Raw genomic sequence first — 17,638 nt, forward strand, 5'->3', positions numbered from 1 at the left:
ACCTGCACTGCAGTCTAGCATCATCGCCCTATTTTATAGCTTCTCTGAATGCCTTATAAAGACATATCAAACTCTACAAGTCAACAGAATTCCTTAGCTCCCTCTTGCCTTTCCCCGTTTTTGTTGATCAGCCTTATAGTCTTCCAGCTTTACAACCTCGGAGTGATCATAGACTCTTCCCTTTTCCATCTCCCCCACCACCAACCAATTAGGTAGCAAGCCTTACTGACCATGTTACTTCACTTACTTGATCTCTCCCCAAATATGTATGTGTTCCCTAGACATACGTAACACTGTTCTCTCTGGATTTTCCTTCTCTTTCTCTCAACTAATCTTTATTTTACTCTGTTGGATCATCATCCATTTCTTGCCACCCTAAGCGTGAGGGTATTTCTCCCCCTGTCCCAGGCTACCTTGGGCCTCTTTTCTTCTCTCTCAACATTGTCTTTCTTGGTGATATCATTTGTTCCTGTGGCCTCCATGCTGATGATTCCTAAAATTTCTCTTTATATGTATCCATCTCTGATATCTCTCTCAAACATCTGACACCTACAAACTTATGTACCATGGGCATCTGAGACTCAACATGTCCAAAATAGAATTCATTCTCTTTTCCCTCTAGAACAATTCCATGTCAGAATTTCCCTATTTCTTGGGGCATGGGGTGGGCAGGTGAGTTGGAGAGGCTACATTAGTGTGGTATAGTGGAATCAGAAGATCTGGGTTCAGATCCTATCTCTTGACACTACCATTGTAACTGGACAAATCATTTAACCTGCCTGGGCCTCAGTTTCGTCATTTGTAAAGTGAGTGATTTTGTTGAACTACATGTCTTTTTAAGTGCTTCCCAGCTCCAGATCGATTATCTTATATTTTTAGTTAGCCAGGTTGGCAACTTTAGAATCATCAAAGTTTCTTCCTCCTCCCTCTCTCCCTCCCAAATCGAATTACATCTCTTGCAGCTGTCTCCTCTCCATTCACACAGCCACTATACTGAGCCTTTATCACTTCTCTTTTTGCTTTTTGTATTAGTTCTTAATTGATCTCCCTGCTTCCACTCTCTCCCTTCTACAGAGTGCCAAAATTATCTTCTCAAGAATACGATTAACCATAACACACCTCTGTTCTTACCTTTTGTTTCTAGGATAAAATACAGACTTCTCAGATGGTAGCGTTGTGTTTTTTTTAAGTGAAAAAAGTACGCTTCAATCTGCACTCAGAATGTATCTGTTCTTTCTCTGGTGGTAGGTAGCAGTTTTCATCTTGGGTCCTTTGGAATTGTCATGGATCATTGTCTGGATCAGAGTAGCTACATCTTTTATGGTTGGTCATCATTATAATATTGTCGTTAGTATGTATGCTGTTCTCTTGGTTCTGTTCACTTCACTTTGCATCAGTTCATATAAGACTTCCCAGGTTTTTCTGAAACCATCCTGCTCGTTATTTTTTATAGCACAATATTATTTATCACAATCATTACCACAATTTATTCAGCCATTCCCCAAATGATGGGCATCCCCTCAATTTTCAATTCTTTACCACCACACAAAAAAAGCTGTTATAAATATGTTTGTACAATAGGTCCTTTCCCCTTTTCTTTGATCTCTTTGGGCTACAGATTTAGTAGAGGTATTGTGTCAAAGGGTATACACAGTTTTTAGCTGTTTGGGTGTAGTTCCAAGTTGTTCTCCAGAATAGTTGGACCAATTTATAACTCTTCCAACAGTGCATTAGTATCTCTATTTTTCTCATGTTCCCTTCAGTATTTATTTTCCTTTTCTGTCCTATTAGCCAATCTGATAAGTGTGAGGTGGTACCTCAAGAGTTGTTTAAATTTGCATTTGTCTAGTTTAAATGTATCTCACCACAGTCTGGCTTCCATCTACTTTTCCAGAGTTATTTCATCTTACTCTTCTTCATGTTGTTTGCATTCCATTCAAACTGACCTACTAGTTTTTGCTAGAACTCAATGTCATTCTCTTTCCCTTGGGTTTTTTCCCTTGCATATACAATATGCTCCTTGGAATCCTTCTCTTTCTTCAAGGCTTAGCTCAGGAACCATCTTCTCTTTGAAGCCTTTCATGATCTCTCTCCCCATAAGCCAACAACGATCTTCCCCAAAAGACCAAATCTATTTCCTGAGGACTACCAACAGTTAACTAATGATGGAAAGTTATAGCACCAGTAGGCTGGCCACTTGGTGGTGAAACTTTTTTTGGCTATTTCCTCCCATGTGTAATGCCAATCAACACAGCACACTTGAGGGCTGCTGCATGAACATATATACATATATATACATATGTATGTATGTATGTATTTAGTGTCGAATCGCACAGTATAATGAACTCAAAACTAAACCTTTTTCAAGAAACTAAAGCATTTACAACTTATTACCAAAGTGGTCACATAGCCTTAAACAAAATATATCATTCAATATATAACATACTGTCCCAAAATACTTGTTTATACAATCATATCCCCAGGCCAGGGTCTTCCCTTCAACTCCACCGCTAGGTCACAGTAGGATACAATACCCTCAATAGAAATAGTGTCCAAGTAAATTCCTCTTGGGTGTATGTCCTCCTCCAGAGTCCAAGTCTTTTTTTAAAATTGTTTTATTATTTAATATTTTTTAGTTTTCAACATTGATTTCCACAAGATTTTGAGTTACAAATTTTCTCGCCATTTCTACCCTCACCCCCACCCCAAGATGGCATATATTCTGATTGTCCCTTTCCCCAGTCTGTCCTCCCTACTGTCACCCCACTCCCTCCAACCCCCCTTCCCGCTTATCCCATTTTCCTTTACTTTCTTGTAGGGCAAGATAGATTTCTATACCCCATTTCTTGTATATCTTATTTCCCAGTTGCATGTAAAAACAACTTTTTTTTTTGAGCATTTGTTTTTAGAACTTTGAGTTCCAAATTCTCTCCCTTCTTCCCTCCCCATCCACCCTCCTTGAGAAGACAAGCAGTTCAACATAGGCCACGCATATATCATTATGCAAAATACTTCCATAACAGTCATGTTGTAAAAGACTAACTATATTTCCCTCCAACTTATCCTGTCCTCATTTGTTCAGTTTTCTCCCTTGACCCTGTCCCTTTTCAAAAGTGTTTGCTTTTGATTATCTCCTCCCCAGATCTTCCCTCCTTTCTATCATCCTACTTCTTTTATCCCCTTCCCCCCTACTTTCCTGTAGGGTAAGATACCCAATTGAGTATATATGTTATTCCCTCCTTAAGTCAAATCTGATAAGAGCAAGAGTCACTCATTCCCTTTCACCTGCCCCCTCTTCCCTTCCAATAGAACTGCTTTTTCTTGCCACTTTTATATAAGATAATTTACCCATTCTATTTCTCCCTTTGCCCTTCTCCCAATATATTCCTCTCTCATCCCTTAATTTTATTTTATTCTTTAGATATTATCCCTTCATATTCAATTCACCCTGTGCCCTCTATATATATGTATATTCCCTTCAACTATCCTTATACTGAGAAAGGTCTCATGAATTACACACATATCTTTCCATGTGGGAATGTAAACAAAACAGTTCAACTTTAGTAAGTCCCTTATGATTTCTCTTTCTTGTTTACCTTTTCATGCTTCTCTTGATTCTTGTGTTTGAAAGTCAAATTTTCGATTCAGCTCTGGTCTTTTCATTGAAAAGCTTCAGCTTGAAAGTCCTCTATTTTATTGAAAATCCCTATTTTGCCTTGGAGCATTATACTCAATTTTTCTGGATAGGTGATTCTCGGTTTTAATCCTAGCTCCTTTGACCTCCAGAATATCATATTCCAAGCCCTTTGATCCCTTAATGTAGAAGCTGCTAGTTCTTGTGTTATCCTGATTGTGCTTCCACAATACTCAAATTGTTTCTTTCTGGCTGCTTGCAATATTTTCTCCTTAACCTAGGAACTCTGATTGGTGGATTCTTTCAATTTTTATTTTACCCTCTGGTTCTAGAATATCAGGGCAGTTTTCCTTGATCATTTCTTGAAAGATGATGTCTAGGCTCTTTTTTTGATCATGGCTTTCAAGTAGTCTGATAATTTTTAAATTATCTCTCCTAGATCTGTTTTCAAGGTCAGTGGTTTTTCCAATGAGATATTTACACTGTCTTCCATTTTTTCATTCCTTTGGTTCTGTTTTATAATATCTTGATTTCTCATCAAGTCACTAGCTTCCATTTGCTCCACTCTAATTTTTAAGGTAGTATTTTCTTCAGTGGTCTTTTGGACCTCCTTTTCCATTTGGCTAATTCTGCCTTTTAAGGCATTCTTCTCCTCATTGGCTTTTTGGAGCTCTTTTGTCATTTGGGTTAGTCTATTTTTTAAGGTATTATTTTCTTCAATATTTTTTAGGGTCTCCTTTAGCAAGTCATTGACTTGTTTTTCATGATTTTCTTGCATCCTTTTCATTTCTCTTCCCAATTTTTCCTCTACTTCTCTAACTTGCTTTTCCAAATCCTTCTTGAGCTCTTCCATGGCCTGAGACCAGTTCATGTTTTTCTTGGAGGCTTTTGATATAGGCTCTTGGACTTTGTTGACTTCTTCTGGCTGTATGTTTTGATCTTCTTTGTCACCAAAGAAAGATTCTATAGTCTGAGTCTGTGTCCTTTTTCACTACCTGGCCATGTTCCCAGCCAACTACTTGACCCTTGAGCTTTTTGTCAGGGTGTGACTGCCTTCAGAGTGGAGAGTGCTTTGTCCCAAGTTTCAGGGGTCTTGCACTGCTGTTTTCAGAGCTACTTCTACACAGCAAGCTTTACCACAACAGCTCTCCTCCTCCCCCAAGAACTGCCAGCCAGGACCAGGACCCAGATGCAAGCAGGGCAAAGCAAGAGAACCCTGCCTATGTGCCAGCAAAGGGCTCCCTGCATGCCAGCTCTGATCCGCCCCTTGATTTCTCCCACCATGTGGGCCTGGGGTGGGAAGCAGCTGCAGCTGGAGCTCTGGAAGCAGCCACAGGAGCTTCCTGCTGCTGGGGCCGCACGACCCCTGCCACCCTAGGGCTGGGACCGACCACACACTTCTCTCACCCAGATCCAGAAGTTTTCCCACTTACCTGCTAAGTTGTCTTTGACGTTTGTGGGTTGAGAAGTCTGGTAACTGTTACAGGTCAGTGATTCAGGGCCCTAAGGCCTGCTCCACCCAATCTATTCCCAGCCTGGTCATTCCTGGTGTGGTCCACGCTGGGCTGCACTTGGCTCCCAACATGGTGCAATACACCCTTCCCAGCAACCATCCAGGCCATCTTGGGCTGGATACCTGCTTCCCTCTGTTATTTTGTGGATTCCATAGCTCTAGAATTTGTTCAGAGCCATTTTTTACAGATGTTTGGAGGGATTTGGGGGAGAGCTTAAGCAAGTCCCTGTTTTCCAGCTGCCATCTTGGCTCCGCCCCCCCAGAGTCCAAGTCTTAACACTGCTCTGGCCCCATGCTTCCAAGTCCTGATGGGTGGCTGGGGGACAACATTTTCATCTTGACTTAGGGCTGTGGGCTGACCAATCCCGGCTCCAGCCTGGATCCTGATGCAGACAGCTCTCAGCTCCTGCTCTATGTTTCACCTTGTACCTCCACTTAAGCTCTGCCTTGGCCTTGAGAAGTTCAAAAGAAACTTCTCCCCTGGCTCCTTTGTTATCTCTATAGGAAGTTTAGCTACCAAAAATTATACAAGGACTGGGAAACAACTGTCCCAGTCTCACCAAACCCCATAGCTATGCAAGAGGTTCCCTATATAAGAAGTTCCCACAGCTTAGGCCACCACAGCTGCTCTCCCTACTGCTACTGCCACCACCACTGCTGCCAGCTCTCCCAGTGCTCAACATTCGAAGCTCATTTTCCTCCTCATGCTTGTTTTCTTCTTCTTCATACTTGACACTCAGTGCTCATTTTCTTCTAATTCTGGGTTCATATTCATAGCCGGGGGGCCCTTTAACAACAGCTACCCAGAGTCGTCATCTTCTTCTCCAGAGTTCTCAGGTGAAGTATTCTTCCCATGACTAAGCCCCAAGGCAATATCAATCTTCCAGCTTATATACAGTTTTATTCGGCATGTGATTGGCTCATCACGGAGTGCCCCAAAGACACGAAAGTCCACTGACTGGCTCAGTGCCCCAAAGACATGAGAACCCACATGCCTCAGCACTTAATTGCCTTCGTGCCCAAAGGCGTAAAAGCTGTGCCTCAGCACCTAAAGCATTGCAGCTCTGGATTGCCAGGGTTCAAAGGAGATTAATTCTTCAGATGTTTACAATCTAGCATAAGCCTGGGAAACTTAATTCCAAAAAGTAAAACAACACCACAAATTCCCCTTTGCTTGTCCTTACACCATGAAATAGGGAAAGATGAAAAAGGGCCTTTAGTCCTATGGGGTCCCATTCTGTTTTTGGAGTGTTGGTGGTGGTGGTTCAGAAAGGTGACAGAAAAGGTTAAGAATCACAGCTCTTAAAACCATCAACAAGTTGTAGAGTACTAACAGTCAAATGAAATGGGAGATCTTTGTTCAGTGACCCATGAGTGGACATAATGCTGGAGATGCTGAATCATATCAAGCTTGACATTCTTGCTGCAAATGAAATCAGAAGAAAGAAGTCACAGCACAAGGGAAGGATGGCTCATAGGCACTCCTACAAACAGTGGAGATGGTAATCACATGCCCCAAAGCTATAAGTATGTTTTCATGGGACACTTGGTCATTATCGTTGTTCAGTTGTGTCCGACTCTATGTGACCCCATTCTTGACAAAGATAGTTTGTCCCTATTTTACAGATGAGGAACTGAGGCAAATAAGTGATTTGCCCGGGGTCACACAGGTAGTAAGGGTCTGAGGTTGAATTTGAACTCAGATCTTCCTGACTCCAGGTCTAGTGCTCTATCTACTGCACAATCTAGCTGCTGCCATTGGTTGTTACATATTGCAATACTAATCATAAGTATTTGCGGAAAGACCACCGTGAAAAAAATTGTAGTTTATGTACCAACATTCATTCCTGAAGATGACCAGGTAGATAAATTCTGTTCCCTCCAGATCAAATACATTGGTATGCTTTGGTACTTGGTAACTTCAGTACAAAGGTGGAAAAAGTTGAGGATGGGAAGAAATACATGAGAAAGTATAGTTCAGGAGAAAGAAATGAGAGAGGCCAAAGACTTACACAGAACTGACAGGCTTCTCTGTCATTAAGACTTGCTTAAAAAAACCCAAAAACTGGTAGGTCTTTGACATGGCAAGCATCAAAAAGTATCACAAAGAATGAGATGTTCCTTTTAAGAGACATCCAAAGATTCACTATGGACATAAACATTCTTGAGTCAGATGTCTATACAGTCAGACTGTGCTCCCCTCAGCCCTTCTACCATGTTTGTATATTCTTTTTAAACACTCCAGTTATTTTGAAATAAAAGTTCCTTCCCTTTCTTCCTCATTTCTTCATTAATGTATTCCTTTTCCTATCTTTTTGGTATAGTTCTAGATTGTAGAGCAACTTACCTCCCTTTTGTTTGTTTTTCTTTATCATTGTTTTATCTGAGATCCTGTTCATGTATTTGCTGGGGGTGGGTGGGAAAGGGGAGGACCTAGGCCCCTCTACAGCCTTTCATGTTGCCATCTTTACTGGTGTATTGGTAATCCAGGTGGGACTTTTTTTTTTTTTTTTTTTTACTGTTTTCTCTTTTAGAAATGCTAAAGTAAGGAAAGGTCTTTGATTAACCCTTATGAGGTGCAAAGCCCTAGGCCCACACCCTTTTGCTAACTAGGTACTAAGCCTCAGGCTCGCACCCTTTTACTGATTAGGTATGAATCCTTCAGGCCCTGAACAGGATATAAAAACTCAATGGTTAGCATTCTGTCTGGAGCTCTCACTCACTGGAAGAATAGCTTCTGGGCAAGCTGTTGTAACTGTCCCCTTCCCCGCCTTACCCCCGGGCTTTGCTAACCCAGATGGTGGTTTGTATTTGCTCTGAAGTTCAGGTTGCTGGCTTTTCCTCCTGAACTAAGTGAATGATATTTGTATGTTTAATTAAAGTGAGATTGTTAACCCCTTAAAGTTACTTTCCTTAGTAAAGCAGATCAAAGAACCTGTGTTAGCAGCCTTTCTGTATGCTGGTTGTTGTTGGTTTTACACAGCCACAGTAGCTGCTAGCCAAATTGTTCCTACAACTGGAAATCTGAAATGAATTACATTGTGAACAATCTCCACAGGGTGGGTTTGTGTGGCAAAGGCCAGGGGCCACTGGGTCTTGGTTACTCAGTTGCTCCTCCAGGCTGAGTGAGGGAAGGGTAGCTGATGTGGGAGCAGCAACTCTCCACCAGGTACTCCAGGTTTAGACATCTCTATTTCTCTCAGACATGCCATGATTCTTTCAGGTACCAGGTTTGCAACCTTGGTGTCATCCTAGACTCTGCTCTCACTCCAAATATTAGTTGCCAGTCCTTGTCGTTTCTACTTCCACCGTAGCTCTTGCATCTCTCCTCTTCTCTACTCATACAGCAACCACTTAATTTAAGTGGTTTCATGCCTGAAATGCTTTCCTTCCTCCTCTCCTCTTGGCTTTTCTGGCTTCCCATTTTCTACAGGAAGCCCTTCCCTTCCCTCTTGTAATGATTTCCTTTTAATCTTGAATATAGCTTGTTTGAACATATTTGTTTGTTTAGATTTTGCGTTCCTCAATGGTAGTGGCTGATTTCTGCTTTTCTTTGTATCCCCAGTACCTGGCAAGGTACATAGAACATAGTAGGTGCTTAATTAATGCTTGTTGAGTGACTGACCATGCCATTGTGTTAATCAGTAAACTATTCTCTCATTGAAGGATTAAATATAAAGTCTAATACTTGGCATGGAAATCCATTCTAGATCATCCCTGAGCTACACCAGTCCAATGATTCAAGCTCAAAATTTAAAATGCAATCAGCACAGCTGAATCTTAAAATCCATTTAAAAACCAATTTTACTACTAGAAAAAGAGGAAGAGGACAAAGCTTCTAAAGAGCATATAAAATGCTTATTTCTTCCTCCAGCAGGATCAATACAGTAGACTTCTAGGGTAGCAACAACTAAGGTGAAGCTTCTGATGCTCTTACCCCCTCTGAATATAAGTCTATAATAAAACATGTTGTGATAGAATCTAATGTAATTATTAAAATCTCTTAAAGTGCAGAAAAGCCTTCACCTTCTTAAAGCTATCCTCAGCCACCTCCCACTAAAGCCCCTCTCCAGTAGAGAAAGCTAGGCAAGGCTATGCTTAGAAAAACCAGGAGAACGAAAGGATCTAGGGTGAAAGGGAAAGTAGGAAGGAGCTGACAGTCCTTATGGTTCTTTTATGATAGACATATGTTGGGCTAACATAATCTTGGGGAAATCAAGATCACTTCCATAGACAGATGAAGTTTGGATAGGGCTCTCATGGAAGGACATAGTATTGCTAACCTTACATGCAGGCCCCTTTTGGATGAACATAGGGAGACGAGACTTGATTTTAAAAATCTGTTTTATTTTATTATTGGTTTCTAGGCAGTTGTCTTGGGTTATGTTTTCCGGTGGGCCAAAGGGCCAGATGCATTGCTTGGGTAATGTTGGGAAGCAGTAGAAGTAGAAAGAGGCTTGAGAGTTGGAGGCTAGAACGTGAGTAGACACCCAGAGCCTGTCTTGTCTGTCAGCAGTTTTATGAACCAGTAAGACAAAAACCAGGTTCCTCTTCTCTTTCATTTGCTGCTACTATCCCCTTGGCTTGGCTTGATGCCTCTCCTGGGGCCTTCTCTTCTGATACTTTTTTTTTCTTCCTGTTATGTTTCTCCTGAGCTCTCTTAGCCCTTCTTGTTTTTTCTTTTCTTTTTCAATTAACAAGTGTTTATTTTCTTTCCCTTCTACCTCCCCTCGTGGGAAAAACAAAACAAAACCCTCTTAAGCAAAATCAAACAAAACAAACTCTGCACATCGTTAGGTTCTTCTTATTAAAGCCTCCTTTTAGCCCCTAAATGAGCATTTCTTAATCTGGAGGTCCATGAACTTGTTTTAAAAAGTAATTCAATAACTTTAAATATAATTAGTTTTGTTTGATATTTTGCTTGAGAAGGGGTCTCCTTATCTCTACCTCCTGGCTTCTAAAAGTCCCAGCTAAAATCCCACTGTCTAGAAGAAACCTTTCCCATGCCCTCTTAATGCAAAACCAATAAATAGAATGATTGTGACTAATAATACATGAGGCTGCCACATAGAGTTTGAGTAAGGATAACCCGATTTCAGGCACTTACTATCTTACTATTGTGTGACCCTGGGCAAGTCTCTTAACCTCTGTCTCAGGTTTTTCAACTATAAAATGGAGATAATAGCAACTACTTCTCAGGATTGTTGTGAGAATTGAGAGAATATTTGTGAAAAGTTTTGCACTCTATTATGTTTGCTCTTATAATCAAGCACATGGGCAACATCTCATTTCCAGAAGTAACCAGCAGGTGGTGCTAAGAACACACTTTTTTTTTTTTTTTAAATAGTTCCCATGGTCTTTCTTGGGCATCCATCCTACTGGTTTCTGCTTTTAGCAACTACCCTACTGTTACCATTGAAGGGATAAAACTCATTTTAGCTACTTATGCCCCACTTGATAGCTTTTTTATTTGATGTAATTCCACAAAGATCCTTCTGACCTGGGATGCTAAAATTTACAACTATCCTTCAATTCAGTTTCAATTTAACAAACATTTATTTGAATATATAATATGTACTACAAGGTGAGTATCTGGCAGACCCCACTCTCAAGGATCGTATAGTCTAGTGGGGAGGAGGAATGTATATAATAACAGGAGAGAAGACAAGACTAGAACAAGGTTTGGCTAGAATGTAGAGCAGGTAGAAGTGAGTGGTTTGAGATAAAGCAGGCAATGAGGAGCCATTTGGTTAGAGAAATATATCAGACTGCTTTAATAGTCTTACATCTCATGTGAAAAATGTGTCAGCTCTTTCAGTTCATTTAGAAATATTTATTCTCGTTAGCATTTCATTTCACATTCTGTTTGGGGTTTCCTGTATACCCTTTTCAGCAAGAGATTCAGCAATTTCCCTTTCACTTATGATCATTTAGAAAGAGCTCCATTATTGATTCTTCCTTGGACAAAATCTCTGGGTAGTGGTACTTGCCTACTATGGTACTGCTGGGTCAAAGGTTTAGTGGGTATAATTACAAATGGCTTTCCAGAATGGACCAACATCAGTGTATTAGTATGCTTACATTTTTGCTATCCTTTCAGTTATTTGCAGTCCTTTGTTGTTCTCCTTTTTTATCTTTGCCAATCTGGTGGATATGAGGACAAAGTTGCTTCTCTATTAGAGATTTGCAGCATTTTTCATGTGATTCTTGATAGCTTAGATTTCTTTGAAAAATTGCCCGTTCAATTCCCTTAATCATTTCTCTAACAGGGAATGTCTCTTGTTCTTGTAGATTTGAATCAGATTTTTGTATACAGGATGTCCCAAAATTTTAAGTTTTAATAGCTTAAAATTGCACTAAGACTTTTTGGGATACATTGTGTTCTGTGTGGGACCTTTATCAGAGAAACTTGCTTCAAAACTTTTTTCTCCTGTTACATTTTCCTTTTAACAGTTTTGGTTCTGTTTGTGCACAAAACGTCTTAATTTTATATAATAGAAATGTCTGTTTTTATCTTCTGTGATCATCTCTATCCCTCTAATCGTGAACTCTTCCCTTATCCCTACATCTCAAGGGTCACAATTGCTTACTTGCTCCTGTCACTAGTTTACATCCTCCTTTCTAAGTCATGTATGCATTTGGGCCATATCATACGTATTAATATGATATGAGATGTTGGTCTAAGCCTAATTTTGTCAAATTAATTCTTCCCTCTATATCTGAGGTCTTTGGTCTTATCAAACACTATGCTACTACGGGTTTGCTTCTGTGTGTTATATCCCTAAACTTTTTCACTGATTGATCTACTTTTGAAACAGCACCAAATCATTTTGATAATCATTGCTTTGTAGAATAGTTTGAAGGCTTCTTTTTTTTTTTCATTTTTCCCTTAAGATTTTTGCCCTTTAATTCCTCTAAATGTAGTCACCTCCTTTCAACTTACTGTCTTAAATCGGCTTTAGTCTTCTACCTCTGGCAGATCTTCATCCTACAACTTCTAAAGAGTGCCAAATGCTAGTACTTGTTCCCACCTTAAGCTCTTCATCCTGCTGCCATTATTCCTCTGGCACACCCAAATGGCAGTAGAGTGATACTTGGAACTGAAATTGGGGGTCCACCACCACCAAGCTTAGAAAAGGACTTAGAGGCTTGCAGGGTACATAACAATATTTAAGTGGAGTGTATTTTTGTGTATTTAAGTGTATAATTGTCTATTTAAGCTTCTCATGTAGTATTTGGGATTGTTGGTGGGACCCTCCCTATCAGTGGTAGGGGAAACAGGAGAGTGGGAGAAATCAGATTTGACTTTTGTGGCTACTGGTAGTAGCTCTTATTCCCTTCTTCCCACAGGAGCTGGTAAACAAGTTGCTGTTTTTACACTTTAAGGATGACAGATGCAAAGGTAATTTCTTTCCTTTCTTAAACAAGTTTTTTTTTTTAATCAAAGCTTTTTTTTTCCCTTTAAATCACTGGAGACCCCCTCCACATCTCCCCCAACAGAACCCTCCCTTGTAACTCAGTAGTACAGTTAGGCTGGAACAAACTAACATGTAAGCCACACCTAGCATTCCAGGCTTCATTTTTACACCTAGAGACCTGCTGAGAGGAAAGAGACATGTTTTACTGTCTGAACTCTGAAGTTAGGATGGGCCACTGCACTGAGAGTTCGATGAGAACTCAAGATGAGATATCTTTTAGTGATGTTTTCTTTTGTGGCATTTTGGTCATTGTGAAGGCTTTTCTTTTGGTTTCGCTTACAGAACTTTGTCTGCATCAGTTCATAAAAATCAAAGGTGATTTTCCATGGAAAGTCAGTCAGTGCCACTTACTGAGTATCCAGTTAACTGCTGCCTTGTAGATTGAGAAGTTTAAAAAGTAAGCATGGCACACCTGATCCTTCTCCCAAGTGATGTTGAGCAGGCCTGAAGACACATGGCCGTGTGCTCAACTCCAACAGGGTACAGAGAGATAAACAGGGTTACATATTGGATGAAAAAGAGCCGGCAGGGCTCACTGCACTGCTTTTCCAGGCATGAGGCCAGAGTCCATGGAAGAGACAAAGGCACATTGACACTAAATCAGTCCAGAGCAGGTTGGACCGTGGGCATATGGGGACAGGAGCATGCAAGTAATTCTATTCTGTCTCCTTTCCAGTCAGTGCAGATGCTCTGCAGCTCATGGTGGAGATGCTGAAGATCTTTGTCCAAGGTGATTCGATAGTTATTGCTCTCCCTTTTTAAAATTCCCACTGATAGCTTCAAATGAGGACTAACACTCAATCTTAAAATCTCTGCTTTATTTGTGTTAGATCCTCATTGTATTTCTCCCAGTTCCTTGGAGGCACTCAATCTCGTTCTCCCGTGGAATATGCCTTCCTGCAATTTAATTGACTTTTAAAATCCTGAGGCCCAAAAGCTGGGTTAGTGACAGTTTAAGTCAATCCAACAAACATTTATTGAGTGAGTATCTAATAAGTGCAGGAAGTGCCTAGTTGCTGGGAGTACAAAGACAAAATGAAAAAAATCTCTTCCCTGCCGTCAAGGAGCTTATGCTGTACTCTGAGTAAGCACCTAGCAGAGTTCAGGACAACTTGTAAGGAGGAAAACTGGAGAGTGGATCAGCCTTGAGTTCACAGCTCAAGGCAGTAAAGTAATCCTGGACAAAATGAGCAGGGGGCTCAGTCATCTCTCATGTTGGGGTTTTATAAACCACATCTGAAGCCAGGATTCTGTACTTGACCCCTGCCCAAATTTCACTTTTACTTTTCTCCTATGTTCATGAACAGAAGCTGCAGCCCGAGCGATAAGACAGGCCCAGGCTGAAGACCAGGATAAAGTTGACATTGAACAGCTGGAGAAGGTGTTGCCCCAGCTGGTATGGAGCTTTAGGCCTCGTTTCTCAGTGGGGAGTGGGGGATAGTACACTGAATCATAACATCCAGAGATTATCTAGTCTAACTTTCTTTTTGTAGCTGAGCACACTGACCTTGGCTGACACAGTGGGGTCAGGATTTGAACATGGGTCTTTTAATTATAAATCTAACCCTAGCTAGGAAAAGCAGGGTCACCATTGATAATTGGTTTAGTAATCTGTATGATACTGAGCTTCCTCTTCTCTCTCCATCTAGCTTCTTGACTTTTAGGAGCAGCACTGACAGAGATGGTGAAGGTTATTAGATCGAGCTGAGCCACCTGAACCTTTACAAGTTGTCTACCTGCCTTTAACTGTTCCAGGACAGGGAATCAACCTCATCCCAACATTTTGGGTGGTGTCTTATTTCAATAAGAAGTCCTAAGAGGCCAGATTATGTTTACTTCCTGACATGACTGAACCAAACCAAACAGGAGCAAATAGCTGCTGTTTGCCCGAGAATTTCTACCACAGCCACTTAGCATCAGGATGAGGGTCCCTTTCTTTCCCCTGTCTGGTTTGGAGAATAAGGAAGCCTGTGTGGTGTCTTCCTGGAAATAGCACAAGGTGGGAGGTGAGGGAGGAGGAAAGGGATAGTGGATGGGGCACCAGGATCAAGGTAAGACCTGAGATGGGGCAAGCCAGGTCACGCTGGAACAAAGGGAGGTGTTCTAGTTCCAGCCCACTTGGATTTCCTGCCCCAGGGGCTACTCACTTAAAGATCAAGGTGCTGGGGCTGCCATCCATTCTTAACTCCCTGGAAAACAAAGGTTGTGTGTACATGGGGCTGAGGAGTCACCAACCCCCCCCCCCAACCCAGCCTTATCTCCTATGCCACCAGCCTTTGGCCTCAGCAGAGTCCCCTCAGCTACGGCCCCAAGAAGAGCTCCCTAAGCTCTCCTCGAGCACTGAGCTCAGAGCCGAGTACCTGATCTTCAGTTTATACACAAACAGCCTGGTGCTCGCCTTCTCCCAACATTCTTGCTGCCGTCTGACATCAAAGCTAGTTTGTAACCTTTTAACCATTTGATATTCCCCTCAGAAGCTGCTTCCCTGAGCTATAAATTTGTTCTCACAAAGCAACATCAATAAATCAAAACTGTCTCCCTCCCTGGCTCAGCCTTCTCACTGCCATTAATCACCCAAAGTCAAGTTGCTTCAAAGCCTTATTCAGCTCCCCATCCCCCTGCTCCCCCCCCCCTTCTTTCTCCATCTTTTTAGGACGAAAGCAAAACTCTTAAAAAGGACAGAATAACAAACAGCATGTGTGTGAATGCCCCAGCCCTCACAAGCCAGCTCCCCGCCGGCAGCTGAGAGAGCTGTGAAATAGGAAACCTTACACATGTGGGCATGAGCCACAGCCCAGAGCCTGGCTTGCCTGGAAAACGTTACTCTCACTGCAGCCGCTGCTCCAGAAGCTGCCGCCGTCGGGCAGGATAAAGTAGTGTTTGTGTGGGCTGGCCCCAGGCCCTTGGGAACTGGCTTCAGGAGCAGTGGCCCTGAGTATGAGTTGGGGTGGGGATGGGGGGGGTGGCATGGTGTTGGTGCCACACAGGACCAATGGGCAGAGGGGACAGACAACCAGGTCCACTTGTCCCGTTAGTTTCCTTGGACATAGGTTAGGCCACACAGGCGCAGGAGGAATGAAGAGATGTGTAATGTGGGGGCTCCCCCACCCTGACAGGTGAGAAATAGCATCCCAAAGGCATACACACAAGCAACATTGCATAGGCATCCTGGCACCTCCATTATGGTATGAAGACTCCTCAACAATCAGATTCAAGAGGTTCTGACTGACCAAAAGGTTCCCTTACAAACCCTGGGTTCCAGGCAATACTCACTTCTCCAGTGCAATCTAGTATCTAGTAACAATGGATGCCTTACTCACCTTCTCTTGCCTTTTCTTCCTGTAAGAGCCTTAGAAGAGTCACCTTATTATGTTACTACCAGAATGAAATAGGATGATGGTTTAGTGCAGTGACCCAAGAGTTCACTGAGGCTTGACACAGTCCTAGCTGCCACAGCACCTTACCAGGTGTCTGCTGATCTTCAGTCTGGGTGGTTTTTGTACCCACCCTTCCCTCTGTGCCATAAAGAAAGACCAGCAGGCAGTAAAGATGAGGACCGGCCAAGGGGATGCTCCACTTTCTTGACGTGTCTGCCTGCTTCCAGTATCCACACCATAGAACCAAGTCCAAGAAAGGCCTTTCTTTGCTCAGGGCCTTAGGCTAAAGGAAGCAGCAATGGATAGTTGCCTCTCAAGTTCACGTTTGTTTAGCATTTACAAAGCACTTTCCACACAAAGCAGCCTTGTGAGGTGGGCAGTGCAAATATTAATACTATTTTACAGATGAAGAAAATGAGCCCCAGAAGCTGTATTGGAACTGAACCCAGGTCTCCTGAATCCAGGCTGGGGCTCTCAACCTTTCCCCCACCCCCATCTCTACCCCCCACCCCAAGATGGCCTGTATTCTGATCGCCCCTTTCCCCAGTCTGCTCTCCCTTCTTTTACCCCACACCTCCCCCTTATCCCCTTACTTTTCTTGTAGGGCAAGATAGATTTCTACACCCCATTTCTTGTATATCTTATTTCCCAGTTGCATGTAAAATCAGTTTTTTAACATTTGTTTTTAGAACTTTGAGTTCCAAATTCTCTCCCTTCTTCCCTCCCCATCCACCCTCCTTGAGAAGGCAAGCAGTTCAACATAGGCCATGCATATATCATTATGCAAAAGACTTCGACAAGTCATGTTGTGAAAGACTGACTATATTTCCCTCCATCCTATCCTGTCCTTTATTCAATTTTCTCCCTTGACCCTGTCCTTTTTCTAAAGTGTTTGCTTTTGACTACCTCCTCCCCCAATCTGCCCTCCCTTCTATCACCCTCCCCCTTATCTTCTTCCCCCCCTACTTTCCTGTAGGGTAAGATACCCAATTGAGTGTGTATGTTATTCCCTCCTTAAGACAAATCCAATGAGAGCAAGATTTACTCATTCCCCCTCACCTGCCCCCTCTTCCCTTCCAATAGAACTGCTTTTTTCTTGCCACTTTTATATGCGATAACTTACCCCACTCTATCTCTCCCTTTCTCCTCCCAATATATTCCTCTCACCCCTTATTTTTTTAGATATCATTCCTTCTCTCTCTCTCTCTCTATATATATATATATATATTCTCTTCAACTACTGGGGCTCTTTCCAACCTGGTGTTTGGCTATCATTTCCCCAATTCCATCAGCAGTAAGGAATGATGGGAGTCCTAATGGATGAGGACACATTTTAGGAACCTTCCTGCCATTCCCAACTTTAGCATTCCATGCCCCAAACATTGTTGAAGAGAGCTGTATGCAGCAGCAGAGTTAACCGTACTCCACAGAAGCCAGGAGGCTAAAAACAAGGCCAGAGCAGCTTCCATAGACTACAGCATTGCTTAGCCAACCAACTGCCTGGAATCAGGTGTCTAAAGGAGCAGAGTCACACTCCCACCCAGGTGGAACCAGCCAGAATTTTAAACAAACAGAACAAACTCTGACTCTAGTTCTGTGGGTCTGAGCCTTTGGTAGGCAGTGAGCTTTTGTTTTC

At 42.1% G+C, this 17,638-nt stretch overlaps 1 protein-coding gene across 1 annotated transcript in view; it reads left to right on the forward strand.

Moving 5' to 3' along the window:
• Positions 1–15,172, forward strand: part of CENPX (centromere protein X) — a 17,228-nt gene extending 2,056 nt beyond the window's left edge. Inside the window, exons 2-5 of the mRNA XM_036754724.1 lie at positions 12,498–12,549; positions 13,302–13,355; positions 13,933–14,021; positions 14,275–15,172. Of these exons, the coding sequence (XP_036610619.1) occupies positions 12,498–12,549; positions 13,302–13,355; positions 13,933–14,021; positions 14,275–14,289 (210 nt within the window). The 3' untranslated portion in view covers positions 14,290–15,172. The remainder of the gene's footprint in view (positions 1–12,497; positions 12,550–13,301; positions 13,356–13,932; positions 14,022–14,274) is intronic.
• The last annotated feature ends 2,466 nt before the right edge of the window (positions 15,173–17,638 follow it).

The sequence above is a fragment of the Trichosurus vulpecula genome, chromosome 4 (genome assembly GCF_011100635.1).
Source record: "Trichosurus vulpecula isolate mTriVul1 chromosome 4, mTriVul1.pri, whole genome shotgun sequence".
NCBI lineage: Eukaryota > Metazoa > Chordata > Mammalia > Diprotodontia > Phalangeridae > Trichosurus > Trichosurus vulpecula.